Source organism: Pseudoliparis swirei, chromosome 3, assembly GCF_029220125.1.
Source record: "Pseudoliparis swirei isolate HS2019 ecotype Mariana Trench chromosome 3, NWPU_hadal_v1, whole genome shotgun sequence".
Classification (NCBI taxonomy): Eukaryota; Metazoa; Chordata; class Actinopteri; order Perciformes; family Liparidae; genus Pseudoliparis; species Pseudoliparis swirei.
The window spans coordinates 40,043-66,895 of record NC_079390.1 but is presented as its reverse complement, the minus strand read 5'-3'; the positions used below and the strand labels follow the sequence as shown (position 1 = coordinate 66,895).

Sequence of the window (26,853 nt, the reverse complement as noted above, 5' to 3'; positions counted from 1 at the left end):
CGTCACATGACACAGAGACACGACAGACACGACACAGAGACACGCCACGGAGACACGCCACGTGACACGGAGACACGTCACATGACACGGAGACACGTCACATGACACAGAGACACGCCACGTGACACAGAGACACGCCACGTGACACGGAGACACGTCACATGACACGCCACGGAGACACGCCACGTCACATGACACGGAGACACGTCACATGACACGACAGAGACACGCCACGTCACATGACATGCCACGACGCCACGTCACATGACACGGAGACACATCACATGACACAGAGACACGCCACGGAGACACGCCACGTCACATGACACGACACAGAGACACGCCACGTGACACGGAGACATGTCACATGTCACGCCACGGAGACACGCCACGTCACATGATACGGTGGAGCGGTCACATGACACGTATCAGGATAAGACACGAGAGAAACTTCCGTTAGCAGCTCAAAGTCTCCGTATCGCTATCCCCCACATGTCTCAGGTTATAAGGACTTTTATTTGATCAAAGAGTAGATTATATATTTTATGACATTCTATATTAAAACTTTATAATATCCAGTTTTTATTATTTACATTATTTGCAACAAACTACACATAATTAACATTTTATGAGATTTTCTTGGGTTTATACATTTATATGACAAACTATTTATTGATGTTAAATTTTAAAATTACTTTTAATTCCTATTTTTGTGTTTATTTGATTTTTTTTTTTTTTCCTTCGAGGAAGAATAAGTTACAAATACAGTAAAACATAAGAAACATTACAATAATATAAATAATGATTAAAATAAATTATATAAAATAAATTATATACTTTTAATTCCTATTTTTCACAACAGTCCATCCTGTGACTCGTGACCATTGTCCTGGTACTTGACCTTTGACCTGTCGTAGCGTACATGAGTCACATCATCGACACTGAGCCGTCTGGGGACATCGATGAAATCAAACTGACGCTGATAAATAGTCCCTGAAGAGGAGCGTGGGTAGTTCAGGGACGGGACGTTTCCCGGAGAGCGGAGCGCCGTTCGGTGGACTCACGTTCATCTCCTGGTCGATGCGCCGCTGCATCTGCTCCCTCTGCGTCTCCAGCTTGGCGTTCAGGCCGGCCTGAGCGCGCTGCTCCTCCTTCTGCAGGAGGCGCAGCTCACGCAGCTCCTGACGTCTACACACACACACACACCTTTATTTAACAACTCCTCACACAGTTAATAACAATATTTGACCAGTCTGCTGGGTGCACTGTGGTGACGCATGCAATGCCATTGTCCTACCACTAGAGGGCACAAGTAGCCCACTTGGAGCTCCTCATGACATCAAAAGGCCCTGCGGTGCGTTCAAGACTGTTGGAATTCTACAAATCGTAACAAAAGTAACTTTATAAACATTATATTTATCTTTATATGCATCGACTGGACATAAAGGGGCGTGACTAAAGGAGTCTGTGGGTCGTAAACTCAAACCTGACGGGGTTAACACCCAGATCAGTGCGTGGCGTAGCAGCTTCTGAGCGGAGGCGGGGCTCAGAATGAAAACAGAAACTCGCCGTACCTCAGGAATCTCATCTCCTCGTCCTTCTTCTCGTCGTCCCGGATGATCTTGGAGGTCGTCACGCTGACCTCCACGCCGTCAATCACAAACTTCCTGGTTCTCTTCAGGGTCTTACTGGAGAAGTCCTGAGGGGCAGAGGGACGGGGGTCAAGAGGTCAAGCCAAGAGGACGACGCCGGACCAGAAAGACACATGTTGGTGTGCTGAGGAACGAGCGTCTCTCCTCAGGTGTCTCAGATTTTATTTCAATGTTAAAGTCAGATCGACTCGAGTGACATCACACGAGGCAGCTCCCCACTAAAGACTTCACACATTCATTTCCCACATGTGCTGCCAGGCTTTGAAGTTTAGAGGTTCCCTCAGTGTCTGAGACGATGTGACAGGAGGAGCAGGAGGCGCGGCTCTGGGAGCCGTGGATGTTCCGGTCGATCCGGTTCTCCTGCAGCGAGACGCTCCTCCGTCCCGGGGAGCGGCGCAGGAGGTAAACACGGCCGCCGAGACTTCCTCTCCACAACGTGGAGGAGGAGACGGCCACCAGCACGGGCGCTCTGGAGGCGCTACACCACGGCTCACACACACACACAGGGACTCAAAACACACACACACGGGGACTCAAAACACACACACACACACACACACGGGGACTCAAAACACACACACAGGGACTCAAAACACACACACACATGGACTCAAAACACACACACACACACACGGGGACTCAAAACACACACAGGGACTCAAAACACACACACACACACACGGGGACTCAAAACACACACACAGGGACTCAAAACACACACACAGGGACTCAAAACACACACACACACACACACACACAGGGACTCAAAACACACACACAGGGACTCAAAACACACACACAGGGACTCAAAACACACACACACGGGGACTCAAAACACACACACAAAACACACACACACGGGGACTCAAAACACACACACACACACAGGGACTCAAAACACACATGGACTCAAAACACACACACACGGGGACTCAAAACACACACACAAAACACACACACACACACACGGGGACTCAAAACACACACACACACACACACACACACACACACGGGACACAAACACACACAGGGACTCAAAACACACACACACACACACACACGGGGACTCAAAACACACACACACACAACACACACACACACACACACGGGGACTCAAAACACACACACAGGGACTCAAAACACACACACAGGGACTCAAAACACACACACAGGGACTCAAAACACACACACACACAGGGACTCAAAACACACACACACACAAAACACACACACACAGGGACTCAAAACACACACACACAGGGACTCAAAACACACACACACACACACACACACAGGGACTCAAAACACACACACACACACACACACACACACACAGGGACTCAAAACACACACACACACACAGGGACTCAAAACACACACACACAGGGACTCAAAACACACACACACAGGGACTCAAAACACACACACACAGGGACTCAAAACACACACACACACACACAGGGACTCAAAACACACACACACACACAGGGACTCAAAACACACACACACACACACACAGGGACTCAGAACACACACACACACACCTTCCCTGTGACCGCTGAGCAGCAGAGAAACGTCACCAGGCTGGAGTACCGGGCGGCGCCTCCAGGGGGCGCTGTGGCCCGATGGAGGCAACATGTCCATATTTATGCTTCAGAAATGTTTTTACTTCTTAACTTCCTGATGGTACCGGGTCTGATGAGCACCGACGTTCATGTGGTCAAGTCTATTATTATTATTATTATTACAATTATAATTAATAATTATTATAATAATAATATTATTATTATTATAATTATTATATTGTGTCAAAATGATTCACCATGGAGGTCTAAAAGAAGTTTTAAATGATATTTGACTTTAGATTTGGTTTTTCCCTTCAGAGTAATTTAAATAAACTACTGAGTAAACTAAGCTGAGGGCAAACAGGGGGGGGCACTCACCCCCAACAACACTATGCACTTCCTGTGTGGGGGAGAGAAATACTTTTTCCAAGGAGGGGTTTGCCTGCAGAGGCAGGGGAGAGATAGAGAAGGAAAGAGAGAGAGAGAGAGAGAGAGAGAGAGAGACACAGAGAGGGAGAGCAAGAGAGAGAGAGAGGGGAGAGAGAGGGGGAGGGAGAGAGAGAGAGAGAGGGGGGAGGGAGAGAGAAAAGGAGAGGGAGGAGCTCTTCTACACCTCCATACTCGTCTATTTCTCCTCATGCTATCTCCCGGCTGGTGTCTTGACCTTTGACCTTCAGCCCAGAGGTCGTGACTCACCCGGGCGCACATGGAGATGGTCTCCTTGTGGTCCATGCTCTCCGACGCCACGCTGCCCGAATACGAGGACCTCTTCTTGACGATCCCCCCCGTGATGTAGGGAGACCCCCCCTCCGGGGTCCCTCCCAGCGGGGTCCTCTTCGGGGCCCCCCTGGTCGGGGTCCCATTCTGCTCAGACTGCTTCTTCACCGGCGTGAAGAAGGCCGCGGGACCCGGCGGCCCCCCGTCAGCCGGCGCGCCGCTCCCCTCCTCGGCCACCAGGGGGGGGGTCTTCGTCTCGGGGGCCTCCAGAGAAACCTGCACATGTATTGAGAGTTATTATCTCCACACGTTGCCGTGGAGACGCTCCGCCTCTCGAGTACCTTCTCCTCCGAGGTGGGGCTGCTCTTCCCGTCCTCGATCCCAGAGTCGCAGCTGGAGGTCTTGGTCGACGCCTCGCTCTCCGACTCCAGGATGACGTCATCGCCCAGTTTGTCCTCCGACTCCTCCGGATCCCTCCGAGGGGGGTGCAGCCGCGGGACCACCGGGACCACCTCGGTCGGTGGCTCCGCCTCGGCCTCCTTAGGCAGAGGCGTTGGAGTGGTGGGGGAGGTCATAGGGAAGGTCACGGGGAAGGTCACAGGTGAGGTCATGGGCGAGGTCACGGGGGAGGTCTTGGTGGGGCTCGAGGCGTCCACAGACCGGTCTCCTTCCAGACTGGTCTGACTGGTGTGGCACGGTTCCTTTCCTGGAGACTGAAGGGAGGAGGAGAGACAAAGGTCAAACGTGGAGGTCAAACTGAAAATCCACTTGGTAGTAAAACATAAAGACATGTTTTAAAGGTCCAACAGGAGGCGTTGGACACGAGGACAACAGAACGTCTCCTCGTCCTCCACGTGTGTGTGTGTGTGTGGACCACTTCCTGTTGGAGTATTGTTGGCCCTTCCCTCGCGGTGCGGCCCTGGGGTCCAGCAACAGTCCAGCAGAACAATGTGGCGCCTGAACACGTCATGTGACGTCCTCCATTGGGACTGAAGGCCGAGGACGACGGCGGGCGGCTATTTCTAAACGCGGGGGAGCGCCGGCCTGTTCCGCCGTTTGTGAACGACCGGGTGTCACTTTCTAATCTCGAGCCTCCTGCAGGGTCACGAGGCCTCCTGCAGGGTCATGGATGACCTCCTGCAGGGTCATGGATGACCTCTTGCAGGGTCATGGATGACCTCTCATGTGGTGGATGGCCTCCTGCCTGCTGCAGATGATGACCTCCTGCAGGGTCATGGATGACCTCCTGCAGGGTCATGGATGACCTCCTGCAGGGTCATGGATGACCTCCTGCAGGAGCATTAGGAGCAGGAGTTACTGAACTAAAAGGCTCTTTTCTAATAATAACTCGTCTATTGTTCAAGTCGGATCACAGTTGCTGACCCTGCCGAGCCTGTAAAGGCCCGGTCTCTCCTTCTGAAAACACCGATGGAGGACAAAGTGGTTGAGAGAAGAGAAGGAGACATGTCGGGTACCACGGGGAGCTCCAGGGCGTCGTCCTCCTCTCCGTCCTCGTCCTCTATCTCCTCCATGACCTCGGCTTTGGCCTCGGCCACCAGCTCCCGCAAAGGACGGTTCGTCGTCACCGACTTCACAAACGGGTGCTGAGGAGAGGAGAGGAGGAGAGAGGAGAGAGGAGAGGAGGAGAGGAGAGAGAGGAGAGGAGAGAGAGGAGAGGAGAGAGAGAGGAGAGAGGAGAGAGAGAGGAGAGGGAGAGAGGAGAGAGGGAGAGAGGAGAGAGAGAGAGGAGAGGAGAGGAGAGAGAGAGAGAGAGAGAGAGAGAGAGAGAGAGGAGAGAGGAGAGAGAGGAGAGAGGAGAGAGAGAGAGGAGAGAGAGAGAGGAGAGAGAGAGAGAGGAGAGAGGAGAGGAGAGAGGGTTCATCATCACACAACAGAGGCCTGATGAATCCTAAAACGATGAGCTCTCCATGTTTATGATCTGCATCTCAAAGCATCAGGATGCTGCCAGTGATGATCTGTTCATGGAGGAAGAGGAGAAGATGAAGGTAACGGAGCCGAATGACGCTGAACGACTGCAGGAGACTTTCACTGCAGAGGAAACTCGAGCCGCTCTGCAATGCAGCCGATGGAGCGCAGCCGGCTGCTCACGATGAAGAGTGCTCACTAATCAGCCGAGTGCACAAGGACAAAAAGATCAATTAAAAGTCGAGTGCCGTCCGATCATCAATTATTCACATGCGCTGAACAGCTGACAGAGGGGAAAGGAGACGAGTGGTGGAGCGTGAAGGGAGCGTGAAGGGAGCCTGAAGGGAGCGTGAAGGGAGCGTGAAGGGAGCGTGAAGGGAGCGTGAAGAGAGCGTGAAGGGAGCGTGAAGTGAGCGTGAAGAGAGCGTGAAGGGAGCGTGAAGGGAGCGTGAAGAGAGCGTGAAGGGAGCGTGAAGGGAGGCGTGAAGGAGCGTGAAGAGCGTGAAGGAGCGTGAAGGGAGCGTGAAGGGAGCGTGAAGGGAGCGTGAAGAGAGCGTGAAGGGAGCGTGAAGGGAGCGTGAAGGGAGCGTGAAGGGAGCGTGAAGGGAGCGTGAAGAGAGCGTGAAGAGAGCGTGAAGTGAGCGTGAAGGAGCGTGAAGGAGCGTGAAGTGAGCGTGAAGGGAGCGTGAAGGAGCGTGAAGGGAGCGTGAAGGGAGCGTGAAGGAGCGTGAAGGGCGTGAAGGAGCGTGAAGGAGCGTGAAGGAGCGTGAAGGAGCGTGAAGGAGCGTGAAGGGAGCGTGAAGGGCGTGAAGGAGCGTGAAGGAGCGTGAAGGGAGCGTGAAGGGAGCGTGAAGGAGCGTGAAGGGCGTGAAGGGAGCGTGAAGGGAGCGTGAAGGAGCGTGAAGGAGCGTGAAGGGAGCGTGAAGGGAGCGTGAAGTGAGCGTGAAGGGAGCGTGAAGGGAGCGTGAAGTGAGCGTGAAGAGAGCGTGAAGGGAGCGTGAAGGGAGCGTGAAGAGAGCGTGAAGAGAGCGTGAAGAGAGCGTGAAGAGAGCGTGAAGGGAGCGTGAAGAGAGCGTGAAGGGAGCGTGAAGTGAGCGTGAAGGGAGCGTGAAGGGAGCGTGAAGGGAGCGTGAAGTGAGCGTGAAGGGAGCGTGAAGGGAGCGTGAAGAGAGCGTGAAGAGAGCGTGAAGGGAGCTTCCTCCTAGGTCACAGAACAGATGAACGCTCTGACAGCCGGCAGGAGAAACATCCAGAACCTTCAGCACGCCGCCCAAAAACGACCGCGCCCACCACTGCCTCTCTCTAATTGGCCAGAGGTGGCGACCTCAGCTCAGAATGTTCAGAGACGACACACTTCTCTCCTCTCCTCTCCTCTCTCCTCACTTCTCTCCTCCTCTCCTCTCTCCTCACTTCTCTCCTCACTTCTCTCCTCAGTTGTCATCAGCCATTACAAACTCCTCCGTCCTGAAGATGGAGATGTTTTTTAACCGTTTGCTTCAGAAGAGAACAATACTTAACTTCTCTTCTCATGCCACCTTGCTCCCTCTCCTCTACACCACCTTCTCCTCTCCTCTCCTCTCCTCCTCCTCCCCTCCACTGCCCTTTTACTGGCACAGATCACTCCATTCAGGGCCTAGAATAGAAGATTAAAAAGGCCCCTGTGTGTGTGTGTGTGTGTGTGTGTGTGTGTGTGTGTGTGTGTGTGTGTGTGTGTGTGTGTGTGTGTGTGTGTGTGTGTGTGTGTGTGTGTGTGTGTGTGTGTGATAAGATGACGCTCCCTCGTATGTCAGAGCAGTGTTGCGCAACACGTGCTGGTGATTGCGTCACACCTCGGCCAGCTGCCCGACGGACGGCCGAGTCTCTGGGTTCTTGTCCAAAGCTTTCTTCAGGAAGTCCTTGAAGTCCTGGGACCTGGACACAAGGGGGGGGGGGGGAGATTTCCTGGTTAAAATATTGCCGTTGTTATGATGGGCGCCCAGTGGACGCCTCATGGACGCCCAGTGGACGCCCAGTGGACGCCTCATGGACGCCCAGTGGACGCCCAGTGGACGCCCAGTGGACGCCCAGTGGACGCCCAGTGGACGCCCAGTGGACGCCCAGTGGACGCCCAGTGGACGCCCAGTGGACGCCTCATGGACGCCCAGTGGACGCCCAGTGGACGCCCAGTGGACGCCCAGTGGACGCCTCATGGACGCCCAGTGGACGCCTCATGGACGCCTCATGGACGCCCAGTGGACGCCTCATGGACGCCCAGTGGACGCCTCATGGACGCCTCATGGACGCCCAGTGGACGCCTCATGGACGCCTCATGGACGCCCAGTGGACGCCCAGTGGACGCCTCATGGACGCCCAGTGGACGCCCAGTGGACGCCTCGTGGACGCCTCATGGACACCCAGTGGACGCCTCGGACGCCCAGTGGACGCCCAGTGGACGCCCAGTGGACGCCCAGTGGACGCCCAGTGGACGCCTCATGGACGCCCAGTGGACGCCCAGTGGACGCGGGCCGCTCACCACTTGTGCGGCTGCTCCAGGGTGGGCGGCTCCGACTTGGCGATCTTCAGCAGGACCCTCATGGGGTTCAACTCGTGGTGCGGGGGCTCGATCTGGGCCAGCTCGATCAGCGTGATGCCCAGAGACCACACGTCGGCCTTGTAGTCGTAGGGCGCGTCCTTCATGGTCTCACACATCACCACCTCGGGCGCCATCCTGAGGGACGCCATGTGGAATATCATTAGTGGAACACAGAGCAGGCTCCTTCATCACATCCCTAAACATGATGAAGAGGAGCGGTCGAGCTGCAGAGGGCATTTAAGTGACTAAATATAAACATCAGTGGAGAGCCGGCCAGCGCCGTCCTCATTGACCTTAGGATGGCTCTTATTACTTTTAATAGCTCTCATTACTTTTAATGGTTCTTATTACTTAATTTTAATAGTTCTGGTCATTTAATTGTAATGTACTGTAGCTTAGCATGGTGTGTATTTGGTGATCTTAACATAATGTTGTAGTGTCTCATCCTGTACCGTTTGATATCGTTTATGGTTTTTATTGTGTGTTTTTTTTAATTGTTGATGTTTATTAATGTTTTATTATTATTATTGGTTATTTATGTAATGTTTTTAATAATTTTGTTTGTTGTTGTTTTATGTTTATTATATTATTATTATTTTTTTGTTTTATGTTTATTTATGTTGTTTTTTTGGATTGTTGTTTATGATTGTTCTTTGATTGTTATTGTTTTATGTTTATCATTATAATTAGTATTTTTTATGTTTGTTATTGTTTATGTTTGTTATTGTTTTATTTTATTTATTTATTTAATGTTTATTGTTGTTTATGATCGTTAGTTTTATTTTATTTATTTATTGTTTTATTTTTATTGTTGTTTATGATAGTTATTGTTTTATTTTATTTATTTATTGTTTCATGTTTATTGTTGTTTATGATCATTATTGTTTTATTATTGTTAATTTCTGTCAGGACTACAGATGATAATCATCTGAAGCAACAATCTGTTCGTGGGTCAAATGGTGTAATTAGTTTCAACTGTACATGTTCCCTTTATATAAAGATTATATCATATATTTTAACGTGTGTGTGTTCATGTTTACAAGATGCAACTTGTTTACAGGAGGGTAATAAAACAGATTTAATCAAAGTTTAAACACGGAGCCACGCCTCCAACCAGCTGCTCTCTAACCGCCAAGCTCCTTCTCTCAAGAGCAGAGAGACAAACACGCGCTTCCTGTTTCCTGTTTCACTAAGCGGTGCATTCAAGGGACACAAATAAAAGTAGACAACAAGCCCGCCTGGGAGAATATTTACAGGATTGTGAAGCATGAGGGCGAGGGGGGAGGGGGGGGGGGTTAATGGTTAACTGGCTGTGGGGACTCAAAGGGACTCTGGTGTGTGACAACATGAAAGAGTTGAATCGTGCTGCAGGAATAAATCCTAAAACGAGTCGGACTTTGTGGAAACAGATTCAGCCTCATAAAAACATTTAAATGGCTTTTTGGAGGGAAACCAGAGCGGCGCCGACTTTCAGGGTCGAAGGCCTCCAACGATACGTCTGCAGCGTTCCACGTGGGCACGTTCAACATCGGACACTTTACAGTAGCATGGGGGGGGGGGCAGGAAGCGTCCCAAAGAGCCAGAACCGAGCTCAGAGCGTTGGACCGAGGTCTGGTTCAAGGAGGAGAGAAGTGGGAACTCACCAGTACGGCGTTCCAATGAAAGAGTCTCTCCTCTGGAGGGTTTTTGAGTTTTTCGCCGATACGCCGAAATCAGCTGCAGGAGAGAAGAGAAAGAAGAAAAGAGAAAGAAAGAAGAGAAAGAAGAAAAGAGAAAGAAGAAAAGAGAAAGAAGAAAAGAGAAAGAAAGAAGAGAAAGAAGAAAAGATGAAAGAAGTTCACCGGAAACATTTCAGAGTAAACTCAGTTTCTCCCTTTGAAGTTGACAAAAGGTTTGCAGACTGTAAAACTGTCACAGGGCCACAGTCACTGGATCGGACATTATGGGATGTTGCGGCTGGCCCCTCCTCTCAGGCTGGTCCACTACGGGGACTTAAGGGGACTCTAGGGGCCTCAAGGGGACTCAAGGGGCCGGCTGGTCCACTACGGGGACTCAAGGGGCCTCAAGGGGCCGGCTGGTCCACTACGGGGACTCAAGGGGCCTCAAGGGGCCGGCTGGTCCACTACGGGGACTCTAGGGGCCTCAAGGGGACTCAAGGGGCCGGCTGGTCCACTACGGGGACTCAAGGGGCCTCAAGGGGCCGGCTGGTCCACTACGGGGACTCAAGGGGCCTTAAGGGCCGGGTGGTCCACCACGGGACTCAAGGGGCTGGTCCAGGGACTCAAGGGCTGGTCCTCAGGGACTCAGGGGCCTCAAGGGGACTCAAGGGGACTCAAGGGGCCTCGAGGGACTCAGGGGCCTTAAGGGACTCAAGGGGCCTCAAGGGGCGGGCTGGTCCACTACGGGGACTCAAGGGGCCTTAAGGGGCCTCAAGGGGCCTCAAGGGGCGGCTGGTCCACTACGGGGACTCAAGGGGCGGCTGGTCCACTACGGGGACTCAAGGGGCCTTAAGGGGACTCTAGGGGACTCAAGGGGCGGCTGGTCCACTACGGGGACTCAAGGGGCCTTAAGTGGACTCTAGGGGCCCCATGGGGACTCTAGGGGCCTCAAGGGGACTCTAGGTGCCTCAAGGGGCCTTAAGGGGACTCTAGGGGCCTTAAGGGGCCTTAAGGCGACTCTAGGGGCCTCAAGGGGACTCAAGGGGCCTTAAGGGGACTCTAGGGGCCTCAAGGGGACTCTAGGGGCCTCAAGGGGACTCTAGGTGCCTCAAGGGGCCTCAAGGGGACTCTAGGGGCCTCTAGGGGACTCAAGGGGCCGGCTTGGGTTCTGCAGACTACGACTCAAATATCTTTGACTTCAAAGTCAGATGTATAGTTCTAGATGTTTTCCTTCAAAGACAAAGGGGCTCCTGTGGCCGTTGTATTTAAACAACAGAGAGTTGTATTTAAACAACAGAGAGTTGTTTTTAAACAACAGAGAGTTGTATTTAAACAACAGAGAGTTGTTTTTAAACAACAGAGAGTTGTTTTTAAACAACAGAGAGTTGTTTTTAAACAACATAGAGTTGTTTTTAAACAACAGAGAGTTGTATTTAAACAACAGAGAGTTGTTTTTAAACAACAGAGAGTTGTTTTTAAACAACAGAGAGTTGTATTTAAACAACAGAGAGTTGTTTTTAAACAACAGAGAGTTGTTTTTAAACAACAGAGAGTTGTTTTTAAACAACAGAGAGTTGTATTTAAACAATAGAGAGTTGTATTTAAACAACAGAGTTGTTTTTAAACAACAGAGAGTTGTTTTTAAACAACAGAGAGTTGTATTTAAACAATAGATAGTTGTATTTAAACAACAGAGAGTTGTTTTTAAACAACAGAGAGTTGTCTTTAAACAACAGAGAGTTGTATTTAAACAATAGATAGTTGTATTTAAACAACAGAGAGTTGTTTTTAAACAACAGAGAGTTGTATTTAAACAACAGAGAGTTGTCTTTAAACAACAGAGTAGAACATGGCAGCCCGACAGTGAGGGTTGTCCTTGAGAACCTGGTGAAGGTCAAACACGTCATTCCTTAAAGCTGCTGAACAAGCTGCTGCTGCATCAACACGCAGCGGGGCGTCACCAGGAGGCGTCACTCCGCCAGCATCATTGGGACGATACACAAGTATTTATACCACACACACACCTAAAGGCTCCCACAATGCACCACTGCGTCAGGGGATAAAGGAGTGCACAGTGACAGGGTTCGGTTTGGAATCTCAATTTAAAATGGAGAAATATAGATTATATTTCCCTGTTTTATACCGATGTGCCTCTGTTATTGATCTTTGATAAAGCAGCATGAACAGCTGCTAACGATTATTAAATCATAATGTGGTCAAGAGACCCGAATATATATATACTTAAATAAAAAAATTGGAAATATATCTATATATATTATTAAATAAAAATATATATATGTTTGAAGAAAAATTAAATATATATTAATATATATTTAATTAAATAAAAAAATATTTAAAAAATATATATATCATTAAATAAAAATATATATATTTTATTAAAAATAAAAATATATATTTAATAAAAAATGTAAAATTTAGAATATCTAATATATATATATACACTTTTTTTTTTTAATTACAAATATATAGATTTTTTTCTTCTTTTGTCAAAGGTTCTATGTCGAGTATCCAAATGTCGGGCAGCCATTTAGACACAATTGTCATTTTCCTGGAAACTCCTCCGACCCAGAGAACGTCGGCCAGCGGGTCGAGCCTCAACTTCAGAATGTGGAGAACTCTTCAACAGAGCCAAGAAATGACAATAAGCTTCTGAGAATGCAGCTTCCCCTCTAAACGCCCACTGGAGCTCCTCCCACGCTCCAAGGGAGGCATAGTGTGTGTGTGTGTGTGTGTGTGTGTGTGTGTGTGTGTTCAGCCCATGGACCCCAGCCACATGTAAGCCAAAGAAACAGAAGTCCTGAGAACATTCCCGTGTGCAGGGAGCATGCGTGTGCATCGTGGTCATGTGACTGCCGCTCCACTGACGTGCTGACAGACTCCATGTTGCTTTCTAGGAATCAAGTCAAAGGTCAAGGGTCAGTCTCGTGAGGCGCTCACCCAGTTTGATGTCCCCGTCCAGCATGAGCAGGATGTTGCCGGCCTTCAGGTCCCGGTGGATGATCTTCATCCGGTGGAGGTAGTCCAGCGCCTCCAGCATCTCTCGACACACCACCTTAATCTGCGGCTCCGTCAGCCCGCGGTCCAGCTCTGATTGGGGGGGGGGGGGTTAAATACGGGATCAGGGGGAGAGAGAGGGTTCACAAGCCCGGCCAACTCATGAGGTCCTGAGGCCGGAGCAGTGTGAGAACCTGGGTGATACCACTTAGCCTCTCAGGCGGGGGTGCAGGAGGTGAGCCCAGATCAGAGGAGGGTGGGGGGACTTCATGAGCAGAACCAACTTTTAAAAGAAATGTTGATTCTCTATTTTTGGAAAACAAAAATGCCGAAAGGCGCTCCGTGTTCGGACCGGAGAAACCAAACATCTGGGACCCTCTCAGGCCGCTCCCCTCCCTTAAAGAGACAGTACCGGAGCTGAACATCTGGGACCCTCCCAAGCCGCTCCCCTCCCTTAAAGAGACAGTACCGGAGCTGAACATCTGGGACCCTCTCAGGCCGCTCCCCTCCCTTAAAGAGACAGTACCGGAGCTGAACATCTGGGACCCTATCAGGCCGCTCCCCTCCCTTAAAGAGACAGTACCGCCGCCGCAGGGGAGGAGCTGGACGCTGGTGACAGGTGAAGGGATACGGAGCGCTCACGAGAAACAGAGAGAGGCGCCTACCGAGCATGATGGCGTCCACGGCGCCTCCGGGGCAGAACTCGATCATGATCTGTGGAATGAGGAAGAGGAAGAGGAGGGGGAGGAGAGCTTTGTGAATATACACGATAACATAACAGAGAACTTTTTAACAAGCAACACTTTGTTTATCACACAAGCATCTTTTAGGAAAGACGTTTGAGATGCACTTAAATACCAGTTCTGCAGTAACACACACACAGAGACACACACACAGAGACACACACACACACACACACACACACAGAGAGAGAGAGAGCACACACTCCCTAGATGGCGTCTTGTTGGCAACAGAAACCTCCACCGTCTCATTTCCTCTCCTTACATAGTCGCCTCTGCGTGAGGAAAAGCTCTCGATGTTCTCGAGGGACCAAAGAGCACGAGGGCACCCCGGGGTGCCAGAGCTCCGTAGAGCATTATGAAGACGTCTCAGTAAACCTGACGTCACGCTTATTGCATCATCAGAGCTATGACAGAGGGTCATATACCGCACAGGGCGTGAGGCTCATAGCACACACACACACACACACACACAAAGCACAACAGGGAGGAACACACACACCACTACACAACCTATAGTAACACACTGTTGTGTTCCAGACTGAAACTATGTGGTGACGTGTGGAGCTCCAGCAGAATGTTCCCCGACGGGTCGACTGCATGCAGCACATACCAGCTATGGGCTGAACACACACACACACACACACACACACAGCCTGTCACACACACACACACAGCCTGTCACACACACACACACACGAATAAAGGAGGAATTATGATCAGATGAAATCTGAATGACAGTTAAACTGTCATGAAGACGACGAATAGAGATCTGTGTACACCGTGTGTGTGTGTGTGTGTATACACATATATATATATACACACACACAAACACACTTGGGGAGGACTATCTCAGGAGCAACCCCTCATGATGAGACAGAGTGTTGATGTGTCACCTAAACGGACCTAAAAAGAGAGAGACAATAAACAAGAGAACATAGTCCACTATGTTCTCTTGTTTATTGTCTCTCTCTCTTTTCATCCCTCTCTCCGTTGGTTCTGCTGATGTCAGCAGTCCTGCTCCCTGTTGGAGGCTGAAGGCCTTCTGCCCTCAGGCTGTGGGCGGCCTGGAGACAGCTCTCTGTCTCTATTCATCTCTCCCTCCATCCCTCCCTCTTTTTTTTTTCTTCCTCTCCCTCTCTCTCTCTCTCTCTCTCCATCAGTAGAAAGCAGAAGGGTGGGTCAGAATGGAATGAGGTTACTGAGGCCTGACGCCCACCACTGGGCTGTTCAGACCCTGAAGTCTCTCTCTATGAATATATATATATATATATAAATATAATTATTATTTATAAATATATATATATAAATATAATTATTATTTATAAATATATATAAATATATATATATATGAGTCCCACTGGCTGGACTCGGGCCGCCCCCCGTGACACTCACCCACAGCTTGTTGTCGTGGTAGAAGGCGTCGAGCAGCTTGACGATGTAGCGGTGGTCGCACTTCGCCAGGATGTCGATCTCCACGATGTAATCCTCCAGCTCCTCCTCGCACTTAGTGTCGATCACCTTGGCGGCCGCCAGAGCCCCCGTCTCCTTGTTCCTAGCCTGAGGACACACAAACAGTCACTTCTACCCATCTCCTTGTTCCTAGCCTGAGGACACACAAACAGTCACTTCTACCCGTCTCCTTGTTCCTAGCCTGAGGACACATAAACAGCCACTTCTACCCGTCTCCTTGTTCCTAGCCTGAAGAGCACATAAACAGTCACTTCTACCCGTCTCCTTGTTCCTAGCCTGAGGACACATAAACAGTCACTTCTACCCGTCTCAGTTCTGTGTGCATCGTCTTTAACAGTTTGAAAATATCTAAATCTGTGATGAAGTTATTGAACCAAAGAAGTGAAACACGTCCAGTTTCTAGCGCCGACACCACCGGGTCATGTGACTCAGGTGGAGGCCACAGGTGAGGTGACCTGCTGACCTGGAGGAGGGGGGGGGGGGGCGATGCCTTTACGCTTTGCACAGGGGCTGTGGGAAAGAACATCTGTACACACACACACACACACACACACACACACACACACACACACACACACACACACACACACACACACACACACACACACACACACACACACACACACACACACACACACACACACACACACACACACACACACACACACACACACACACACACACACACACAGTGTGTGTTTGTGATGAACTTGTTGTCATCCTCAGCATTGGCTCCACAAGGGCCTTCACTCTCTCTCTCGACTCTCACACACAAGTGGGAACACAGCTGAGGAATGTGCCTCTGGCCTTCATGTGGGGGCGTGGCCACAGGGGGCGTGGCCACAGGGGGCAGTGAGAACAGAGCCGGGTGCTTCTCTGGTCGTTTCTTTGGGGAATGCGTTGCGTCACAGTGAAGGACTGTGTGTGTGAGTGTGTGAGTGTGAGTGTGAGTGCGTGTGTGTGTGTGTGTGTGTGAGTGTGTGTGTGTGTGTGTGTGTGTGTGTGTTCTCTGGTATGTAACTCAAGAGAAATAATTGCAGGAGATGCATCTTAGCATCTAAACACCGGCGCCCAGCAGCAGCTCTCCACCATGTCAGTGAAACAGAGGTTTCATTTCTACAAACATTCTGTTGTTGTTGTTGATGTTTTGCTTCATCATATTTACATACAAGGATGAAGAGGCAAAATGTTCACACTTTGACTTCCTGCTACACAACGAGTAAAACACACACACGTCTCTGCAGAGCCGCGCATGGCGTCAGGTCGAGCGTGTGGCCACGCCCCCAGAGGGAACGCCACGGTGACGGGTCGTCTCTGGGTCGAGGTCACAAGGTCACAGAACAAGAAGCTGCAGCAAGACGCCGTCTCCACGAGTCGGCCCTGGAGGAGCACGCCTCTGAGAGGTCAAAGGTCAGGGATGTGAAGCCCTCCGAGTCATATTCATAGTCGATACTGAATAACTGTAGCTCCTCCCCCAGTCATATTCCTATACTGTAGCTCCTCCTTTGATGAGATGGCTCCCCCCCCTGAGGGAACCACGCGCCGCTGCTCCCGTCACCGACTCCACAGGGTGACAACAGGCGGCGGCTTTGTTTGGGGTTTCCATGGAGACCAGACGGGCTCGTCTCGCTGGCCGGACGCTCGTTAGCGACTCGGCTTTCACGGAGGGGAAGTGCACAAGGACCCGACAAGGAGGAGACGACCCGACAGGGAGGAGACGACCCGGCAAGGAGGAGACGACCCGGCAGGGAGGAGACGACCCGACAGGGAGGAGACGACCCGACAGGGAGGAGACGACCCGACAGGGAGGAGACGACCCGACAGGGAGGAGACGACCCGGCAAGGAGGAGACGACCCGACAGGGAGGAGACGACCCGACAAGGAGGAGACGACCCGACAAGGAGGAGACGACCCGGCAAGGAGGAGACGACCCGGCAAGGAGGAGCGACCCGACAGGAGGAGGCGACCCGACAGGAGGAGGCGACCCGGCAGGAGGAGCGACCCGACAGGAGGAGACGACCCGACAGGGAGGAGACGACCCGACAAGGAGGAGACGACCCGACAGGGAGGAGACGACCCGACAAGGAGGAGACGACCCGACAGGGAGGAGACGACCCGACAGGGAGGAGACGACCCGACAGGAGGAGCGACCCGACAGGGAGGAGACGACCCGACAGGGAGGAGACGACCCGGCAAGGAGGAGACGACCCGACAGGGAGGAGACGACCCGACAGGGAGGAGACGACCCGACAGGGAGGAGACGACCCGGCAAGGAGGAGACGACCCGACAGGGAGGAGACGACCCGACAAGGAGGAGACAAAGCCAGTTGACTCTCACTGAGCGCGTGTCCAACCCCTCCCACCTCCTCCTCCTGTTGTCTCCTCCCACCTCCTCCTCCACCTCCTCCTCCTGTTGTCTCCTCCCACCTCCTCCTCCTCCTCCTGTTGTCTCCTCCTCCTCCTCCTGTTGTCTCCTCCCACCTCCTCCTCCTCCTCATGTTGTCTCCTCCCACCTCCTCCTCCTGTTGTCTCCTCACATCCGACCCCTCCTCCCACCTCCTCCTCCTCCTCTTGTCTCCTCCCACCTCCTCCTGTTGTCTCCTCACATCCGACCCCTCCTCCCACCTCCTCCTCCTGTTGTCTCCTCACATCCGACCCCTCCTCCCACCTCCTCCTCCTCCTCTTGTCTCCTCCTCCTGTTGTCTCCTCACATCCGACCCCTCCTCCTCCTCCTCCTCTTGTCTCCTCCCACCTCCTCCTGTTGTCTCCTCACATCCGACCCCTCCTCCCACCTCCTCCTCCTCCTCCTGTTGTCTCCGGCCTCCTCCCTCTCTGCCTCCTCCGGCTCTCCATCTGAAGGCCACAGGAGGAGCTTTAGAGAGGCAGATGCTGGAGACCCGTGTGTGAGCACACACACACACACACACACACACACACACACACACACACTCTCACACACACATGTTCAGACTAAGCAAACACACGCGCTGCAAAGCTTTGTGAGCATCGTTCAGCGTTCAGCACACACTGCCTCTTCACGCTGACTCTGGAACAATGACGTGTACTAGTGTGTGTGTGTGTGTGTGTGTGTGTGCGTGTTCAGAGTGACAGCCTGAGCTACACCTTTACGTGTTACGGAGTCTTTGCCCTTTGTGCCTGAGAGGAAGTTAATCATCGAGGGAACCAGCGACCTCTGGAGCCGCGCCCTGGGGTCACTGACCTCCAGGTCCAATGAACAGACCACATGCTGACACACACACACACATGCTGACGAGCCACACACACACCTTGGCCCCATCATAAACCTGGGTCCTCCTCCTCCTCCTCCTCCTCATTGGAAGTGATGATCTCTTATTTAAATGAACAAGTTCTACGAAGTGTTTTTTGGGAGGTTCTATAACAACGGAGTCAGAGAAGAAGAACAGGAGGACAGATATAAAGACGTAAGACGTAACGTCACTCGTCTGGCGTCCACGACCCGATGAGTCCCGTGCCTGCAGACAGGACTCAGGGCTGAGGAAGCCCGAGTGAAGGAGAACGATGAGACTTCTGACCAATCAGAGACGAGGCAGTGAGACGGAGCTCTGAGCTTTAAGGGAACTCCAAACATCTCAATCATATGTTCCTCTTGTGCCGTTTATCAATCTGAAGTATTTATGTTTGAGTTCCCTGGTTCTGGAGATAATAATAATAACCTGATACCTGCCGGATGTTGAATAGAACGGGACCATAGAGCAAAGTGACCACAATATTAGATATATATATATATATATATATATCTATGTCTTTAGACAACAATGTCATGGGACTCGAGATGGGGAGAAGATTCATGTTAAAATAAGAGTTCAAAGTTTCCCTCAGTGACAGGATATGAAGACATGAATGTTCCCGTCAGGTGGCGGTTGCTCCGCGTCGCCACAGGAAGTGAACGTCTGAGAAGTGACAAACGTCTGGTGGTCGAAAGCTTGAAGAGCCAATCAGAGCGGCCGGAGGCAGGAAGTCCTGATGATGTCACCGCCTCACGTCCTGATGATGTCATGTCTTACATCCTGATGACGTCACCGCCTCCCACATGGAGTATTACTGACAGGAGGACCTCCACCCGAGAGGAGACCATCCACCCGAGAGGAGACCACCCGAGAGGAGGACCTCCACCCGAGAGGAGACCACCCGAGAGGAGGACCTCCACCCGAGAGGAAACCACCTGAGAGGAGACCCTCCTCCTGCTCCAGAAGCCCTGACGCCTCTCACCCTGACCCGACGCCTCGTGACGTCTTCAAGGTGGAATTCAGATTTAAACACGGAAACTAAAACATCAAGACAAAAAAGAAATAGTAACCGAGTGAGTTCCTCTGCTCCCTCAGTTGGACCCGCCCTCCTGCGTGGCCACGCCCCCCAGAGCTCCTATCAGTCCCTGAGGGCCCATCTGGACCCCCAGATTAGAGCCGGCGCCAGACGCTGGTCTCACTGAAGCCCCTCCTCCTAGGAGGGCTCTAAAGGAGACATGCAAAGAGAAGCCAGAGTGCCCCCCCCCCTCTCTGACTTATTGAAAGAGGACGTCGTGTCTCAGGTGTTCCTCCCCCGTCTGTCACATGCAGACCGGTCCACACCGGTTCCAGCCGGGTGGAGGAGGTTCTGAAGGACTCGGACTCTTCAGGTACCAACAACAAGTGGACAACAGTTTGTTGTTAAACTACCGGCTTGTCCTTTGACAATCCAAAAAGGTTTTCCCCACAACAACAACAACCAGCTCACTCTTTACTCCAATAACTCACACCGTGTCACGTAATACAGGGGTCCCCAACCCCCGGCCCGGTACCGGTCTGCGGCTTGGTTGGAACCGGGCCGCGGAAAAAAAGTGAATAAATAAAGTTTAAATTTTTTTTTTTTGAAATCAGTCGGAAATATATATTATTTTGAAAAAGGAGCGGATACCCGTGTGTACGTCTGAGCCGCGTTCAGGAGTCTTAAAGTTCGGGTTTATCGCTGCAGGCGAGTCTCACGCGCCGAACCCTCTGCTGGCGGCACATTGACAAAGAATCTTAACCCTTGTGTTGCCTTCGGGTCAATTTGACCCGATTCAATGTTTAACCCTCCTGTTACCTTTATATTTACTAACATATTTTACCCTTGAGGTCAATATGACCCCAGCTATTAAAATCTCCAGAAAATTATTAGAATTAATATTGTTTTCCAAGTTTAAGTGTGAGGTACTTTATGTTTGTTTGTTGACTCCCGAAAGAACACCGACATTAAATATTGAATCGGGTCAAATTGACCCGAAGGCGACAGGAGGGTTAAAACATATTCAACCTGCTCAATGAATTCTGTCACTTCAGGGAAATGACAACTGTTTTCAAGTTGGCCGATAAAGTCGCTGCTGTGTGGGCGAGTGAACAGCGGAACATTCTACATGTCTCAGACGTTGACCGGGTGGAAGAGGCTTTTCAAAAAGTTTGAGCGGTACTCCAACCACAAAAGACCTGACTGCAATAGAATAGACCTGCAACCCATGTAAACAAACCCACCCGGTGAATCGAACCCGTCCGAGCTAGAAGAACATGTGCTGGAGATGCAAATGACGGTGGCCTGAAGGGACATTTCACACAACAACTCTGCCGGTTCTAATGACAGCGACCAGAACTCGGTTAGGAGCAGCGGACCAAACACACGTCTGTCTCCGTCTCCATCAGCGGCTCGTTGCAGGTCAACGAGCACGGCTCACACTCGGCATCATGATGAGTTGTAGTTTTGGCACTTTATGCCCTTCGTATAATTGTATGACGTCATATTTATTGCCGGTCCGTGAAAATAATTTCTGACACGGAACCGGTCCGTGGCTCAAAAAAGGTTGGGGACCGCTGACGTAAGAGACATCCATGTTCCTCATAACACGAATGCAACAAGTAAACAAACAAGTCCACACAGCGGGGCGTCGATGGAAACATCTCGCCAGCCGATGGCTCATTAAATAGTGACACACACACACACACACACACACACACACACACAGTCAGTCAGTCAGTCAGTCAGTCAGTCAGTCAGTCAGTCAGTCAGTCAGTCTGTCTGTCTGTCTGTCTGTCTGTGACTGTGACTCCTCCTCCTCCTCCTCCTCCTCCTCCTGTCAGATGTTCGTTCACGACACGAATGACAACGTCTCAATAAACTGTCAAAGGGGGAAGAGAGACGTACTGACTGAACCAATCAGAGTGCAGCAGAGCGCCGTGAAGACCTGTTAAACAAGTCGGAGCTGTTTACATTTGTCTTGCGAGTGAACGTGGAAGTCTCTGAGCTCCAGGACCCGGATGGAGCTGGTCTCTGAGCTCCAGGACCCGGATGGAGCTGGTCTCTGAGCTCCAGGACCCGGATGGAGCAACAAGCTGCTGGTTTCACAACCGAGGGACAGTTTCACATCCATGTGAAACTTTCAGACGTCAAAATCAATATTTTACTAGAGGAAAGTTAATAAATGTGGAGAAAGTTCAACAAGCAGCCGATCATCAACCTCCAGGACCTAAACGCCATGGAGCCTCCGACCGGCAGCAGCCTCACGCGGCGGAGACGTCTTCACGCCTCCACCCGGCGCTCACACACACATGTCCACCACCGGACCCCGTTCCGCCCCACAGACGAGACGCTCGAGGAGCCGCGACGGGAAGTTGGCCCACGCCTTCCTCTCATGGCCGTCATCTGCTCCCCCTCGGCCCGCCTCCTCCCCCTCCTCCCACTGACAGCTGCAGGTGAGGCCTTCTCCTCCTCCTCCCCCTGACAGCTGCAGGTGAGGCCTCCTCCTCCTCCTCCTCCACCTGACAGCTGCAGGTGAGGCCTCCTCCTCCTCCTCCCCCTGACAGCTGCAGGTGAGGCCTCCTCCTCCTCCTCCCCCTGACAGCTGCAGGTGAGGCCTCCTCCTCCTCCTCCCCCTGACAGCTGCAGGTGAGGCCTCCTCCTCCTCCTCCACCTGACAGCTGCAGGTGAGGCCTCCTCCTCCTCCTCCCCCTGACAGCTGCAGGTGAGGCCTCCTCCTCCATGTCCACCTCCTCCTCCACCATGTGGACCTCCACCTCCATGTCCACCTCCACCTCCACCTCCATGTCCTCCTCCTCCATGTGGACCTCCTCCATGCGGGTTCAGGCCCTGAGGAGCATGTGGGTTCCTCTGGTTTTGGGACTCAGGAGATGTGTTATAGGTCTCATCACACGGCTACAGAAGCAGCGTTTAACATTCCACTCTTCTGCCAACGCTGCCGTCCCATTGGCCGGCCGCCTGGCGTCCAGGAGGAGGAGCCTGTAGGACCTTCTGTTGGGCCTCTGGTCAGCATCACTTCCTCCGCCGAGTGAAAGACGCTCACTGTGCTGCAGACACAGAGCGCCTGTGAGGAGGAGGAACACACACACACACACACACCTCCTCCTCCTCCTCCTCCTCCTGACTGAGAGACGTCTCCTTGACTAAAACTAGGATTTTTTTGAAGAGTGAAAAACAAACTACTGCAAACCCCAAAAAAGGGACAACATGTGACACCCTGAGGGACAGCATGTGACACCCTGAGGGACAGCACGTGACACCCTGAGGGACAGCACGTGACACCCTGAGGGACAGCACGTGACACCCTGAGGGACAGCACGTGACACCCTGAGGGACAGCACGTGACACCCTGAGGGACAGCACGTGACACCTGAGGACAGCACGTGACACCCTGAGGGACAGCACGTGACACCCTGAGGACAGCACGTGACACCCTGAGGAGAGCACGTGACACCCTGAGGGACAGCACGTGACACCCTGAGGGAGAGCACGTGACACCCTGAGGGACAGCACGTGACACCCTGAGGGACAGCACGTGACACCCTGAGGGACAGCACGTGACACCCTGAGGGACAGCACGTGACACCCTGAGGGAGAGCACGTGACACCCTGAGGGACAGCACGTGACACCCTGAGGGACAGCACGTGACACCCTGAGGGACAGCACGTGACACCCTGAGGGACAGCACGTGACACCCTGAGGACAGCACGTGACACCCTGAGGAGAGCACGTGACACCCTGAGGGACAGCACGTGACACCCTGAGGGACAGCACGTGACACCCTGAGGAGAGCACGTGACACCTGAGGACAGCACGTGACACCCTGAGGACAGCACGTGACACCCTGAGGACAGCACGTGACACCCTGAGGACAGCACGTGACACCCTGAGGGCGCACGTGACACCCTGAGGGACAGCACGTGACACCCTGAGGACAGCACGTGACACCCTGAGGGAGCACGTGACACCCTGAGGACAGCACGTGACACCCTGAGGGACAGCACGTGACACCCTGAGGGACAGCACGTGACACCTGAGGGACAGCACGTGACACCCTGAGGACAGCACGTGACACCCTGAGGGACAGCACGTGACACCCTGAGGGACAGCACGTGACACCCTGAGGGACAGCACGTGACACCCTGAGGGACAGCACGTGACACCCTGAGGGACAGCACGTGACACCCTGAGGGACAGCACGTGACACCCTGAGGGACAGCACGTGACACCCTGAGGGACAGCACGTGACACCCTGAGGGACAGCACGTGACACCCTGAGGGACAGCACGTGACACCCTGAGGGACAGCACGTGACAACCTGAGTGTGTGTATCTCTGGATCTTTGGCATCATGAGTCATATTCATGAGGAATACTTCGAGGGTGAAGCATCCACAGGTGGAGGTGTACCGTATTTTTTGCACTATAGGGCGCACTAGATTATAAGGCGCACTGTCAATGAATGGTCTATTTTCGATCTTTTTTCATATATAAAGCGCACCGGACTATAAGGCGCATTAAGCGGAAAAAAACAGTCAGATAAGTCAGTCGATCAAACTTTATTGAACGCGTTCACAATAATTCTCAACATTATTCAAACGTTAATGAGCGTATTCACAATAACTACCAACCTTATTCAGTTGTATTTTGGGATCCTTATACCGGTACACACACTGTAATATTATGGTGAAGCACAGTATTGTAACGGACTGAGGGAAATTTTATGTCCGGATGTAAGTGAACGTCTCACGAGCTGGTAGCTGTGAGGCGTGTCTGTGATTGGACAGCGAGTGATGTTGTGTGTGTGTTGTTGTGTTCCGCGGGTTCGGGGCGGAGCTATGACCCGGAGCAGACGTGAAGCTGGTTTTGAGGTTTCACGGCGGTTTGTTGTCGTTTTGGCGTAGGCTACGGCCAACAGTAGCTTGTTCTATGTTCCTTGAATAAACACCCTATAAGCCATCTACGTCTCGTAGCGTTCCTGACCCAGGGTCGCTACAGTATGTATTACTCCGCGACGCTCCTGGCTACGGTAGCCGTAATGCTGCAAGCGGTGCGGCTTTGTAGTTTACCAAAGTCGTACTAAAACATTTTGACTTAGCGCCGTACCACACAAAATCGCTTAGAGGTCAGTAAACAAAACCAGAATTAATCCATATATACGGCGCTTCGGATTATAAGGCGCACTGTCGTTTTTTGAGAAAATTAAAGGCTTTTAAGTGCGCCCTATAGTGCAAAAAATACGGTAAGTAGAAGGCAGAGAGTGTGTGTGTGTGTGTGTGTGTGTGTGTGTGTGTGGGGGGGGTGTTCTATTGGGGGTTCTATATATATATAAATAAAATAAAAAATTTAAATATATAAAATACAAATTTAAAAAATATGTATATATATTTTTATTTTAATATATATATATATTTATTTAATTTTTGTAAATATATATATATTTATTATTATTTATTTTGTATATATAAATATATATAAACGTTTAATACTTCACAATATTTAAAAGGACAACAACGTTTCTCACATGAGAATTTGGAAAGGACATATTAAAAAATATATGCATTCAAGAAGTGTTCCGACAGGTGAGCGACGAGAGGTGGAGTCTGACGAGGACCTCCACCGGGTCCACCGGGTCCACCGGTCTGGTGAGGACCTCCACCGGGTCCACCGGTCTGGTGAGGACCTCCACCGGTCGGGTGAGCCCGCCCCCCGCCCCCCCGGCCCGCCGCCCCGGGTCACTCACCTTGTAGACCTTCCCGAACGCGCCGTCGCCGAGCTCCCCGAGGATCTCCCACAGGTCGTTGGGGTTGATGTCCCGGTGCACGTGCTCGTACTGCTTCACCTTCTTCTTGATGTCCAGGGCGGGCAGCCGGAGGATGCGGCTGAACCGAGCGAACGCCATCATGCGCAACGCGGGAAACAACAAACAATAAAATGATTTTTTTTAAGTATTAAAAAGTCCAGCGGGCGCGTGCCCGTAGAGGAGCGCCTGGGTGACCAGCTGGACCTCAGCTCTCTGTCCGCGGTCACGAGGAAACGGCTCGACGGGGAAGCTCCGGACTACCAGCTGCTGCGCGCGCTCATGATCACGGAGCTGTGACCACCTGCGGAACACGGCGGAGGACCCGCCCCGCGACGCACCGGAGACACTTGTTGCCTCTCCGCCGCGCGAAGACGCCCCGTCCTCCACACTCCTCCCACCCTTCCTCCTCCTCCTCCTCCTCTTCCCCCTCCTCTTCCCCCCCCCCCTCCTCCCCTCCTCCTCCAATGCCGTCATGGAAATGTAGTTCCTCTCAAGGAACAAGCCGCGGTCCCCGGCGCGCGCAGGAGGAAAGAGGACTTCATGTCCGGGTTGGTGCTGCGCGTGTCCGACAGCTGACAGCCATTAACTTATACCACCGCTTCACTGGCTTATAATATAATATATATATATATATATATATATATATATATATATATATATTATATATATTATTATATATAATATGTTTAAAAATATATATATAAAAGAAAAAAGAAAAAATCGTATTTTAATTTACTTTTTTATTTTAATATATATATTTTTAATTTTATTATTTATATATATATATATATAAATATATATGAAAAATAAAAATAATTGTTTTTATTTATTTATTATTTCTATATATATATATATATTTAATTATTATTTTGTATATATATACATATATATATATAGTTCTAGACATAAGGGACTCAGGCTCTGGGTGATTATCATTCTTCTTTAACTCTTCTTTTATTTACACGGTTCTGACTTCTCGCTTGTCTCTTCTTCACCTGTGCGGGCGGTAGCGTGGCGCCCTCTAGCGGCGCATGTAGTAACAACAACAACAACAGTGTAAGACGTGACGTGCACAGAGACTTTTACTGCAGTAAATGTGCAAATAGCATATTCTAGAAATGCTCATTAACAAGAAAAACAAACTGGATTTTAAAAAATTGAATTACAGATTATTAGATTATTCTGTTACCACTAATTTGTTAACATTACGTTGTTTTTTATATATCTATTTGTTCCCAAAATATGTCACCATGTTGACAATGAGATCATGAAATAAACTGATTGTATTAATTGTGTGAAGACACATTTACATGAAACTGGACAACAGAGCAGCCCGACGTGTGGAGCCACTCGTATATGTATCCAGATGTTCCTCTGCACGTCTCTTGGTGTCTATATATCCAGTATTGACGGATGTTTTTAAGCTTC

General features: G+C 51.1%; 1 protein-coding gene across 1 annotated transcript in view; it reads right to left on the bottom strand.

The window, feature by feature from the left end:
• stk10 (serine/threonine kinase 10) overlaps positions 1-25,990 on the bottom strand; it is a 40,871-nt gene extending 14,881 nt beyond the window's left edge. Inside the window, exons 1-12 of the mRNA XM_056443472.1 lie at positions 25,366-25,990; positions 15,241-15,405; positions 13,771-13,819; positions 13,049-13,198; positions 10,076-10,148; positions 8,373-8,567; positions 7,690-7,771; positions 5,410-5,538; positions 4,276-4,647; positions 3,914-4,210; positions 1,575-1,699; positions 1,065-1,188 (exon numbers count right to left, since the gene is read on the bottom strand). Of these exons, the coding sequence (XP_056299447.1) occupies positions 1,065-1,188; positions 1,575-1,699; positions 3,914-4,210; positions 4,276-4,647; positions 5,410-5,538; positions 7,690-7,771; positions 8,373-8,567; positions 10,076-10,148; positions 13,049-13,198; positions 13,771-13,819; positions 15,241-15,405; positions 25,366-25,527 (1,923 nt within the window). The 5' untranslated portion in view covers positions 25,528-25,990. The remainder of the gene's footprint in view (positions 1-1,064; positions 1,189-1,574; positions 1,700-3,913; positions 4,211-4,275; positions 4,648-5,409; positions 5,539-7,689; positions 7,772-8,372; positions 8,568-10,075; positions 10,149-13,048; positions 13,199-13,770; positions 13,820-15,240; positions 15,406-25,365) is intronic.
• Between the last annotated feature and the right edge of the window lie 863 nt (positions 25,991-26,853).